General features: G+C 47.4%; 1 protein-coding gene across 1 annotated transcript; it reads right to left on the bottom strand.

Annotated features, from left to right (window-relative positions):
* Positions 1-10,832: 10,832 nt before the first annotated feature.
* On the bottom strand, positions 10,833-12,569 carry POMGNT2 (protein O-linked mannose N-acetylglucosaminyltransferase 2 (beta 1,4-); the record flags this gene model as incomplete). Its single annotated transcript, XM_080610695.1, has 1 exon — positions 10,833-12,569. The coding sequence occupies one exon, from the start codon at positions 12,567-12,569 to the stop codon at positions 10,833-10,835; it is 1,737 nt and encodes a 578-aa protein (XP_080466821.1).
* Between the last annotated feature and the right edge of the window lie 454 nt (positions 12,570-13,023).

Genomic DNA, 13,023 nt, shown 5'->3' with positions numbered 1-13,023 from the left:
ATTTAAAGATTAAACCCTGCTGAGAAATAAAAGATCACAGACCCGTTGAGACATAGAGTACAGCTACAACCAACTGCGTGATGGGGAAACAACAGATTTTGGAACGCTGGGGTAGGCTTGGCAGGTAGGAAGATATTTCCAGCTGAACACTCTCCCTCTGGTTTGCATTAATAGCTTGGGTCCAGCTTCACCCCTCCCATAACAAATGCATTGTAAAACATAACCAGCCCAAGAGGAGAAGTACCTGCTGAATGTCTTTTTAATACTGATTTTTTTCCCTCTGTAAAGCATTCCTTTTTTAATAGCTCCTCAGAGCCCATTTTCCTTGGATTTGATAGAGATGCCTGCCCTGAGAACATGCGGACAGCTAAGTTCTCATGTTCTTTTTAATGTGGCGACACACGCAAGATACATGTGATGAAAACAACAAGGTGAGCTGTTCCCAGCTTTCCTTGTTATATGTCCCTATATATATATATAAAAATATGTATATAATATATATAATGTGTATAATATATATAAAATACGTATATAATATATGTCCCTAGGACATTTATTCTGCTTGTGAGTTATCCACGAGGAGACCTGGACATGGTTTTGTACACAGCCAGCTATTAGTCAAATCTGACACTCCACATGGCTGTGTTTTGCCCTGATGCTGGTCCACCCTGCCAGGCAAGCCCCCTCTATCTGCATCCACAGCCTCAGGTTTCTCCTGCCCATTGCCTTTGCCCAGAGAAACGGAGGTTTGCATAGGTTTTGTCTGAACACATTCCAACTGCTTTGTGATCCTCTTCCACTCTGGAAGAGACCCTGTGCTGGGATTAAGCCGCCACTGTGTTGGAGCACTGAGGGAAGTTATTAAACAAGAGCTCAATATATCCTTTGTACTTCTCTTAAACTAATAAACAATAGATGTTCTCTTCAAAGGGAAGAGAACCACTGATAAAACACTCACAGGCTCTGCCTTTCAACCCCAATAAAATCCCAGCAAGACGATGCCAAAGTGATCCTGAAATCCAAGCATTGAACTCGACACTGAAACGCCAGCCTCCAAACGTGAGAAAAATACAGCTGTTTTCTCAGTTTGCCATGGAAAAGCCAGGGTTTGGTGGGGTTGTTCTTCCACTTTTGCCATCGGGTGGATCAAATGCTTCACCTCAAACCTGGTAGTTAAAATCAGCTCTTTGATCTCCTGCAGAGAAGTCATCAGGCAGTTCTCAGCTCCAGGTGTGGCATGGGTTTATCTGCATTTCAGCAACACAGGGGCAAAACGCAGTATCTACACCATAATCTGATTTACAGTCCCCATGAAAGAAAGCCTTCGGCAAGTGCCCTTGGCTCTTCATTGCGTGATCTCTTAAGATAGGAGGAAAGAGAGTAAAGATGCAGAATGGAGGGGAACACATGCAGCACCTCTGAGATAGCCCTCTTGTATGGCAGAGCTCCTCTGTCCTGACAGAGAGCCTGAAGCTCACACCTCAAGGAGGAAATGACTGACAAATGGTGGCAAATGAGGCCAGCACACCCACAGGACACACTGCTCACTGCTGGTGATGTTCCACAGCCCTTCACCTTGGCCAGCACGCAGTGGGAGAGCACAGGGAAGCTGCCACCAAACACAGAGAGGTTTGTGTTACCAAGGGCAAGCTTTAATCCCACTTTTGAGGTGGGAGGTGATGCACCAGTCCCAGTCTGGACCTGGGAAAGCCTGGCATACAGCTGGGCCACCCAAAGGGGTTGTCCCAGGTGCTCTCAAAGTGGGTTCAGAGAGGTGTTGGAAAGAGGGTACATGCTGCGCTCAGCCAGGATGCACGTGCCATTTCACACAGTGGAAATACACACCACTGGGGATTCGTGGTTTCTTGATCCTCCTTTACTCAGGTCCACAGCCAGCTTGCTTGGTCTGGACAAAAGAGGAGGAAGCAGAGGATAAGATCATGGAGAAGCTGTTTGGCAAAAGCCCATTCCCAAAGCATCATGTTTTCCAGCACCGGGGTGACGTGTGCTGCTGGGGCATCTGAAACACAAAGCCTGGGGACCAGCCTCATGTATTGCTCGAAGGGCATCTCTCCCAGAGCCTCTTCACCAGGGTAACTCCTGTTTTGCCTCTATCTCCTGGCAGCCCCTTGGTCCTTCCCCTTGCTTGCTGCTGCTCTGCTGGCACCAGGGGGGTGGCTGATGAGAGCTGGCAGGAGCGTGGGCATGAGTCTGAAAGCTGGAGAGGAATAGGAGAGACACAGCATTAATTATGATGGCTTGGAACCAGCTGGAACTGCTGCACCGAGTTAACTGAGGAGAAAACAGCTCATGGCTCAGGGACAAGGTGGCCTGGGGGGCTCAGCAGGGGGGATGCCAGATGAAAACCGCTACTGCATGCCAGCTCCCTGCACTTCCCTGGCCTGGGCCCTGGAGCATCGTGCCGGTGTCACCAGGGATGCAGCTCAGATAGCGGGAGGGAGCTCACTGGCCACAGCGTTTTCCTTTGAAGCCCAGCCATTCCGTGTGGGCTCCCAGGTTGGCAGGGAGCCCTTCTCAGCTAAAGCTGCCTTCTTAACTAAAGCGAGAAATTAATTACCCTGAGCTGCACCTCCGAGTGAAAGATGGGCAGCACCGCCTCGTCTCAAGCACCTACATCAAGCTCAGCGAAGCAGCCCGGAGCCTCATTGCTTAGCATGCTGCAGGACCAGGGCTTTCAGTAGGCAGAACCTTAAGAGAAATGCCCTACATCAAGGTGCAAAATACCTGGAGCTCTTGGTAGCTCTGTGCCAGGGTAGCAGCAGATGTACATCAAGTGGGCGCTTCTGCTGGAGATACCAGTGTGGTAGTTGGAACTCTTTAACTGGAAACGGACAAAACCTGTTAAAGTAAATGACACTGGGTTTATGCTTCTTGCTGCCTCTGCTTCAAGCTGTTGATTTACAGTCAGTTTGCACTCAGGAGTAGTTTGCATTTTTGGAGCGTTTCCCTTTGGAATTGTAAAAGGTCAGTCTAAAAGAGTGCATTTTGAATCTGTCTTGATTCCATGGCAAGGTATGGGCCCCCCTGTGAGTCAGGGACCTTCAGGGCTAAGCAGTAAATCGGGCCCTTTCATAGCCACTTCCAGATTTTCCCTTCTACTGTAAATACAGGTAAAGGTAAGCATGCTCCTAGGGCAGCCCAGGCAGCAGGACCCCCCCCCCTATTTCACAGCCCCAACAAACCTGGCTGTGCCTGCAGTCCTGTGCACTGATTTTGTGGCTGTCTGCTTCAGTCTCTTCCCCAGTAAGCAATTGCATTCAGGGGCCTGATTTGTATTTATTCCTCTGCAACCTGTGTGGTTGTTTGCATGAAAGCAAAGGGTATGAAGAAGCCATCAAACCAGAACAGGGGAAAGCAGGGAAAAGCACTCTGGAGCTGCAGCTGGATGCACTCACTGCACCTGGTTGGGTTCAGGCCTGTTTGCTTGCTCCTGAAGCTGTTGGTCACCTGATGGTGGTAATATTTTCCTGCAGATTATAGGGGATTGGCTGTAAGGGGTTGTTTTTATTTCCACCAAGCAGATAAATGTTTGCAGGTAAATGGCTTATGTGGCCCAGAGCAGCACAAATCGAGGGGCACTGCTGCTCTGCATGGATAATTTTGTGGGTTTGGTTTGTTTGTTTTCCTCCCTAAAATGTTATTGCTTTGGAAGTGCTGAGGGAGCAGAGATAAATCCTTGCCTGGAACTGTGTGGTTTGTTTGTGTGCAGCACTAACCTAGGCGGCCCTCATCTGAGCTATTGGTGAGGATGCATCAAACTGGCCACCGACAGCATAGAATCACAGACTGGTTTGAATTGGAAGCGATCGTAAAGCTCATCCAGTTCCAACTCCCTGCCACGGGCAGGGACACCTTCCACTAGAGCACGTTGCTCCAAGCCCCTTCCAACCTGGCCTTGAACACTTCCAGGTATGCTCTGCTCTTGCTTTATACGAGATAAGGATTAGCTCAGCAGGAGCAGGGTAAGACCAATGGTGCTTGTCTTGGGGAAGAACCGCACAGGCAGCTGTGTGTCCATCAACAGCCTGGTGCTATATACCTGCCACCCTCACCTACAGCACTGCTATATTGTAAGTATAATCTGCCAGCGAGCGACCTCCTGAACCTGGGCCATAAGAAATCCTGTCTTTCTGAAGGAGAACACACTTAAATTAGGTCCTTACTCAGACAGGTGATGGCACCCAGAAGGGGAACACACAATATAGAGAAGGAAGACAGCTGCTCTTCGGTGGTTTTCTTTCTGCCTACAAGCTTTGCAGCACAGCTGTGGAGGAAAATGCTGCCCTGAGATTTGCACCAAATAGTCTGTGCTGTAGGCAGGCACTCTCAGGTCAGCCCCATCAATTTCCCAGCCCTTCCTCTAGCCCAGCAAAAGGGAAATGGTCTAAATGACACACAGTTTAATCAGAAACTACCCTCTAACCCCAAAGCAATTGTTGATATTGTTTCCAAGCTAGTTTTCAATGGGAAACTAGCACTGGATTTTTCAGTTAAAAAGTGGTTTTCTCCTTAATAAGAGCTTTGGGGTTTGATTCTTTTTGTTTGTTCGTGTGTTTGATTTTTTTGGTTTTGGTTCATGTTTTGTGTTGTTTTGGGGGTTGGTTTTTTTGCTATCAGTGGGGTTTTGGTTTTTATTCTGGTCTACACTTGCCAAGCTGGAGGAGGTGACTGCTGCTGCTAACCACAAAGCCATCAAAGTAAGGGAGGACAAAGGAGCAGGGGCTGTCTAGGATGGAGAAGAGAGATGCTAAACGGGTGGGTTTGTCCGTGGATGCTGCATTATGCATCCAGGGACACAGCTAACCCAGAAGGTAAATCAGGCAATTGGAGCAAACTGGTTTGAATAAACACCAAACAAAGGGAAATTCAATTCAACTTTAAAGGCAACACGACCTTAAATGGCAGGACTAAGCAGCGTTTAAAGGTGATGATTGCTGCCAAGTTATTTCAAGCAGACAGGAGGCTATTCCTGCCTCCTGTGAACGTGCCAACAATTAACTTAGTAATCAGCACGTTCTGAAGGGACGATCTGAAAGGGTGATAAGGAGGGCCAGGCCTTCCATCAGTGTAAATTCACATTGGCTTGCTGCATCTCAGCCAGCCCTGTGCTAGCAGAGGGTTTAGCTCAAGCCCCCTTTACGGGGGGACATGCTTGAGGAGGGGGGTGACTTCTTTAGCATAAGGGTGGTGATGTGCCTCATACACATGCAGATGGTGATGCTTTTCATACCACCCACAGCACAGATGAACTGTCAGTCATCACATTGAAAGCCATTCCAAAAGCATGCCTACCCCAAGTCCAGCAGGAAAAATTAAGTGCTGTTTTATCCACTGAACCTACACTGCCTTACTCCACACAGACACCAGAAGCAAAAATACTATAGAAGTAAGTCTCCTATTTATAGAGCTCAGAAGATGAGACACAACAATAAAGATGCTGAAGTCACCCTTTTGTTTAATATAAATTAAATGATGTTGTGCTTATATAGAGTCCCTTTCATCCAGGGATCCTGGAAAGCAGCAACATCGTTGCTGTGCAGAGGACCAACTTCTGCCCTAAAGAGGTTAAAGCCTCGAGTCAGAGCCCTGCAGTAAATGTGGCTTTGCTTCAGAGCCATCTACACCAACAGCCTGTGGGGTTTTAAAACACATCATCTTCTAAGTGTCTTAATTTCATGTGGGTCCAGTGTGGTGCTGCTGTGCCGGGACAAGCCATCCACATACCTGGAGCAGTGGGCATGCAGAGTCTTAGAGACAGGGCCAAAAAGGTGGCCTGCAATGGAACTAAAAATAGATATATAAAAATCAATAGACACCTTTGAAAAACATTCCGGTCACACATTTATCCTGAGTAAAGTATTTAGTTGTTAGAGACTAAGGTGATGGAGCCAAAAAAGGCACTTTGTGTTATTCCTCACCAAATCCTCTAAGAAATGGTCTGGTTTCTCCTGCAAACATATTTCCTAAGCTGTCTTTTAAAGGGTTTGTTTCTCCTATTTATTTTCCTTCCCTCCACATCAGCTCTTAGAAGTCCCAAGTTATTGCTCTTAAGAATTATTATTTCTTTAAGAAAAGGATCTGTCCAAAAGAATCAGGGGAGAGGAGAAGAAGGAGACAGAAAAATTGCAATCTGAACTCTGCAAAACCAGTTATTTTTATTACCTATCACTTTCTGGAGGTGTAAAACCTGCACCAGGTGCCAGTCTGGATTGCAGCTAGCCCATCCCTGCCTGCCTCTACCACCCACAAGCAGAGCCAGAGGAGAAAGAAGCCAAGAGCAGAATAAATCCATAGGGCTAGTGAGAAAAGGTGCAGTAATTTTGCTAAGCAAAAGCTGGGCAGTAATAATCTATGACAGGCACGGGTTTTCCGGACAATGTTTAGGATTCTGCATCCTTTCAAAGGCTACCTGTGTGGCACAAGTGCTGGAGCATCTCTGGCTGGTGAGGAGGTGATCAGCTGGTGGCCATCAAGGTGCTCCCTGGGCTGTGCAGAGAGAGATGAGGGCTGGGTTATATCCAAATGAGAACATTGCTCCCAGGGCATCAGCATCCTCACTGCTTCTCGCTTGGCCAACAGCTCAGTGATGTCTTCATGTGGCTCCCAGCCAAGGGAACAGCTCAGGACATCCGCCTCTAAGCCACTCACCCTGATGTCAAGGACAATTCCTGCTTGGAATAAGGGCTTAAAAGCCAGGCAGAGGATGTTCATAGTCACTTAGCAGGACAATCTCCAAAGGGCTCTTGTGTCATCTGTATATTTTCATAGAGAACATAGGATTTCATTATTATTTCCCAGTGTGTGAGGTTCCTGAGAAGCTGTCAAGAAAGTGCTCTAAAAATTTCCTGATGAGAGCTCCCCATGCAAATGCCACCTGCTAGGCTGCTTGGACCAAGTCCCTCCCACCACTCCATAGACCTGGGGATGGTCTGACTGGCTTTTTAGCCCTCTCTCTGTGCTATTCTGACCTGCTCCCTGCTCTTCCAGGCTATGCCTCCAGAGCAACTGGTCTTCCACTGCATTGAGCAAGGGGTGGTCCACTTAAGACAAGCTCCATCTGCAAGTCTCAGCTCTCCACAGCCCTGGTGGCAGCACATCCTTCTGAAGAAACACACCCAAGCCATGTTGGAGCCTCTCCAGGAATGTTTCTATTCTTGGATATTGATTTTTGGGGTGAGTTTTGTCTATAAGCAACAGAAAATAACAGTAGCGTGAATTGCTCTGGCTCTGCTAAGGTCACCACCACACTTGAGAAGTCCCATTGGGAACTGTTACCATACAGCCTGCAGCTCCCTCTCCAATACTTCACACGTCCAAGCTGGTAAGTGCTCTGTTTGGTCCTCATCCTCATGCATGCGGGTAAGCAGCCCTTCTGCAGCAGCTGCCTGCTCCTTGCATTTTGGCTAATTAAAAGGAGAGATGAAACTGCAGCCAGAGGAAATCCTCCTACATGATCCATCTCTGAAAGCACGGCCAAGTCTGGCAGCAGCGAGTCGGAGACCAGCCTGCTATTAGCATCCTCCTCTGCCCCCAGAGGGTTTTGGATTTAATCCCAGCTTTTTCTCTTCTTCCAGGACAGTGGGGCCAGACAGCACCACAGAGCCTAATGTATTTGCTCTGGGAGCAAAATCAAATGATGCAGTGGTGGAAGGTGGAAGGCTCTTGCACAGCACAACTTGTCAAAACCACCCCCATATGCTTGCCTTGGAAATCCAGTAACCAAGGTCCAGCCCTGCCTTCCTGCACGTGTGAGAGATGTAGGTCCAGCCCCTGTGCACAGAGGGCCCACATTCATTACAGGATGAAACTTTAAGCAATGCCAGGCAGGCATTCCTTCTGATCAACGAAGAAGTGGCACTGACAAAGTCCCAGTGGGTTCTTAACTGTGAAGGCTGGAGGCTGTGAGAGAGGATATTCATGTGAAGCATGGGAGGCAAGCAGCCTGTGGGTCAGGGGAGGATGGGGGCAAAAAATGGAACGGGCCTGCAGAGCATTGATGGCAGTTATTAAAAGGAAAGGAAATTCACTACGGGAAGGTAACAGCACTCCAAGAGCAGTTCCTGAGGTAGTATAAATCAGCATAACATTACTGTGCCCAATTTATGACAGCTACAGGCTGGCCTACATCCTCTCAGTGCTGTGTGCTCTAGCAGAGGAGGAATTCAGTCTAGCAGTGAGGCTCTGGTACAGACATTCTTACACTGAGCAGGTGATGGAGGTAACCGGCAACATCAGCATCAGCACTCCAGTGTTCAGCTACCTCAGCATTCAAAAAGGAAAATCCCATTATTTCCACCTCATAAAATACTCACAGCACTGGTGAGGAAGACAGAACCCGAATACTCACTTTTGGAAAGCACATTTGATTATCTTCTGGAAAAAGTGAGTCTCTGAAAGCAAGAGACTGCTTCAAACTAGAGTTAAGAGCATGGAAACCCACACACACGATACTTCATTGCCCCGTAGCCAATTTCGTTGATTGGAATCATTAGGGTGTGAGAAGAAAATAGTCAATGTGCTGTAACCAATCTGCAAATGTTAGAAAACCTGCAATCATATGCAACTAATTTTAAGTGAAATGGGATGGTCTACAAATTACGGGGCAAAGGATTGCTATGAAGGCTCTGGGTAAGGCAGACAGGAAAGCAACACACAGAGCAATACCTGCCCAGGATGAAGGGTGTTTAGGAAAACACAGGCAGCTCACACACCCAAAGAACATTACTTTTGAGAACTGATGCAAAACAGATGCTGACTCACTCAATACTGACCTTGTCAGGTGCCACCATTACCACCTTTGCAACATCCAGGAGGAGGACGGCCACTGGGATATCTTAGGCTTGAATGATGTGGGGATGCAAGATAGCTGTAAACCCCTTCTGTGAGTAGGAGGTAATTAGCCAGTGAGGTCCTGGGGAGCTACAGGTCCTTGTGGCTTCCCTAAAGAGCCTGCTCTCACCTCTGTCACCTGCTGGTGAAGTTTTTCTTCACCTCTGATATATGTGGTATGTGATGTGCAGCCACCTGGAGACACTGGGGCACAGCTTGAATACTCACTTCAGCAAGAAGCCCATTCTGTCCTACAAAACAACAGTGGGAGCAATCACATGCACCTTTAAAATACCATGGCAAAGATTATTAGCTGGCAGGACTACAATGACAAAGGAAACACAGACTTTGGGATTGTTGTTCTGTTCCTCTCCCTCCCCTTAAATCATAACCGTGTCTGAAACAAAGCGAGAAGTAAAAAAAATGAATATTCAGAAGCAGCACTTGCCTGAAGGTCCAATACTGTGTTGTGACGTTCCACTCATTTTTCAACCCTCCTGTTTCTTGTCTGATTTGTACAGCAAGGTTTTTCTCCCCCTCTCTCTAGAACTCATCTTATAAACCTGCCTTTGGATGCTCATCTATCAACCCATCACTCAGAAAGCAAGCCATTTATCGTACTGTTCAAGCATCCACCCAGACCTTGGGAGGATGGTGGGAACTGGGGAGAGAATGCAGAAAAAAGCACTTTTCCTGTGGCTTTAACGCTGGTTATAAACTACAGAGGATGTGAACATCCATCAGGGAAACACCTCAAGCTCCTGCCCCTTTTTTCCTCTCTTCCCCAAGAGCTGTAATGTTGACACAGAGCTGTTCTTCAAAGACAGCATCATTTAGGGTCTCCACCTAAAGGAGAACTGTGTGGGATCAGGTCCTAAGCAGTCAGTGTGTTACCCCAGCAATGAAGCCAGATTCTGATCTCAGGGAAAATGAGTGTAAGTCTAGAATAAACTAATCTCACTGCAGGGCATCAGCCCAACCCCTGCCCAATGCCATGGCACCCACCTACCTGTCCTCTGCCTGACTCTGCTTCCTCCCACAAACATCCAGGAAAACCTGTGCACAGGCAGCTTCCCTTTGCAACCACCTGCCTGTTACTCAGCAAAGCATGTGGGTGTTAGCAGCTATTAGCAACAGATTATTCTGATCAAATACCACAATAAAGGATTTTCTTGAGCAGGTTGCTGTAAGTGCTATCTCTTCCCCGATCACCTCTTCCAAACCATCCCCTTCCTTTTCCACAGATCTGTTTATAATTCACAAAATGAAAACATGTTAAAACCCTGTAAATAGTTTTATCGACTCCATCCCTCCTATTTCCTATCTGCTACTCCAGCCTTTTGCTGTTGGGGTGCAATAAGATCTAATTTTAAACATGATGCTGACACCGTAGTCTCACTCTCTTCAGCCAAAATGAAAAGTAAAAAGCCACCCATATATATGGTTTATCACAGCAACAGATAAATCTATCACAATAACAATTCTGACAGATAATAAAAAGCAAAATATATCGAGGGGGTTTACAGCAGTTTAATGAAGGCTCTCGTACCAAATCCTGAACTCAAAGTTACAGAGTTATTGAAAGAAAAATAACTTACAATGGAAAAGCTGATGAGAATTGCCCACCTAGCCATGGAATCAACTGTGGTTTAATGCTGTGCTTACATACTCACCACACAATAGGAACGCATTTAAATCACGACCGAGGTACACACAATTCACTTCCATTGTTTTCAATTACATGTATGCAGCATGTAATTTAACCTCTGGAAGTTACTCTGAAGAACACAGAGGTTTCTTCTTTTTTAACACTCACTGGAAATAAATACCATTTAAAGAATACACACTGAGTGCAATAAAATGGACATTTAGGCACTGGTACAGTCTGGTCCTTTTCAGCCCTCTACAAACTACAAGACAAGAAGTTTTAAACCACAGATGGGGTGGAGAGCAGGTTAGAGCTGTACAAGGAGTGCAGCAGGTTATGTACTGCACAAGAGCACATCTGCAAAAGGTCCAAGAAGATTTTTGTTGAAGATGCAGCGTATCCACACCAAGTATATCGTGAAGGGTTTAATGTTTTCTGAGAAGGTATGATTCTGATGGGACAATATATAAGGCATGTAAGTGTTTTCCCCTTGCTCTTGTATCCACACTTCATATTTCACTTCTCTGACCTTGAGATACTTCAGGTTCCAGGGGATCTGCCAGGATACGGCAAGTTTAGCTTCGCTCGTGCCCTGGACAGAGGCTTGACACTTGGCATCCCTCACTTTGCCAGGGTAGAGGCTACCAGACCATTTCTGCTTCTTGGGTCCAGGCTTAGACTTCACAGTCTGCCTGATCACATGGATGAGAGAAGGGATGTTCACCTTCGTGTCCTGGTAGGCACGGAACAGCCACTCGGGGTTGCGGCAGCAGAGGTGCCGCGGCACCTCTGTGTTCTTAATGATGCGCTCTTGCTCTGCCTTGTCCAGATGAGCAATCCCACCCTGGTCCCAAGGTCTGTCCGGGTAGGTAACAGTGTCTTCCCTGTCAGTGTTCTGCCAGGCAATGTACTGAAGGTCCATGCCAGGAAGGGTTGCCAGGGTTTTGTAAGGGGTATAATGCTCAGGGTTGATAGCATAAGGAAAGAGCTCCACCACTGTGGCACCTCTTGGCAGGAAGAGAGACATGACTAATTGGGCCCCATGCATACTGACCAGCATGGACGCATTGCTGATCAACCGGACGATGTCAGAAAACGAATGCTCCTCCAGAGAGACGGTAATGGTTTTCATTTGAAACTCCTGAGCGAGAGCCAGGATTAGTTCTGCCTCATTTAGGATAAGTCTGTTGATTGTTCGGCTGAACACTACGATGTACTCCTCACTGGAGCTTTCCTCCATGCTGACGTTCAGCTTCTGCATCATGAATTTGGTGAACTGCCTGATCTCGTTACCAGAAACCAAGATGTTAGCCTTTGGCCCTTGTGGCTGGACAAATCCATACTGGTACCAGGTGGTGATTTTGGACAGCCCCACATAGGCTTTGGTAAAGCAGAGGAGCCTGCCCAGGGTTTTAAGCTGCTCCCTGAGGAGCGGCTGCTTGTTACTCAGTAACTTGTAGAGGTCAAAGTGAACACCTTCACTCCACCCTTCCATGAAGAAGAGTCGTGCCTCCAGATCTAAATCAGAGAACTGCTGCATGGTGTAATAAATGGGGAGGAGGTCGTCATGAAAGACGTGCATCAGGTTGTCTGGGTTGAACCTGTTAGTGATCAGCGCCACGTCAGGCACGAAGACCGGCTTTGGCATGAATTTCAGCGCAGCAGCTGGCAGCTCCACAAAGTTGAAGTACTGGGTGTTGTGATCTTCCACTGAGGAGAGGTCGAGCAGAGCCGGCTGGAACCTCCGGGAGCCCAGGTTGGGCAGCATGACTGAGGAGTTGCTGTGAAAGTAGATAAACTCCTCAGCCTCAGTAGAGTAGCAGAGGGACTCAAAGCGGCAGATGCGGTCAGTGTGCATCCTGCCAGTGCACACCATCCTGGTACCGTCCTCCACCAGTGCCTGCAGAGCCACATGGTAGTCAATCTGAACCTGAGAGAGCTCCTGAGACTGACGTGTGAGGACCAGCTCCTCTTCGACCATGAAGGCATGCTCTCGCAGTTTGAAGTATTTCCACAGCACGGCAGCGAGGACAGACACGAGCAGGGCATTAAACACAGCTGCTATGTTCATTCTGTTGTTAGATCCTAGCAAGATGACAGGCGGGGAATGCAAGGGAGAGGGAACACATCATTAACGCTCCTTGACATGGTGAGGGTGAAGACCTGTGGAAAATTAAACAAGAAAAGAACCATTTCACCACTGGGTTGATTGGGTTTACAGCTCCACCATGAATTACATTTTATGGACTATTCAAGAGAGTTTCAGTAATTTTTCCCTCTTCCAGGGAACAAGGAAAAAGGGGAAAAGAGTGCCAAAACACTACCTGGTGTGTTCCCTGGGATTTTGGCTCACTGCTTTTTGCAGACCACTCCAAAAGTGAGAAGAAAGAGTGCCCTGCAATACTTGCACAGGGCTTGGGAGACTGCTCCTTGATCTGCCATAGGCCTTTTGCATAGCTGTGAGTACCCAACTCTGCCTCTTGCACTTACTGCCCAGATAATAATAGTACAAGGAGCATTGCCAA

Source organism: Psittacula echo (assembly GCF_963264785.1).
Source record: "Psittacula echo genome assembly, chromosome: 2".
NCBI lineage: Eukaryota > Metazoa > Chordata > Aves > Psittaciformes > Psittacidae > Psittacula > Psittacula echo.
This window is presented reverse-complemented; position numbering and strand designations above follow the sequence as displayed.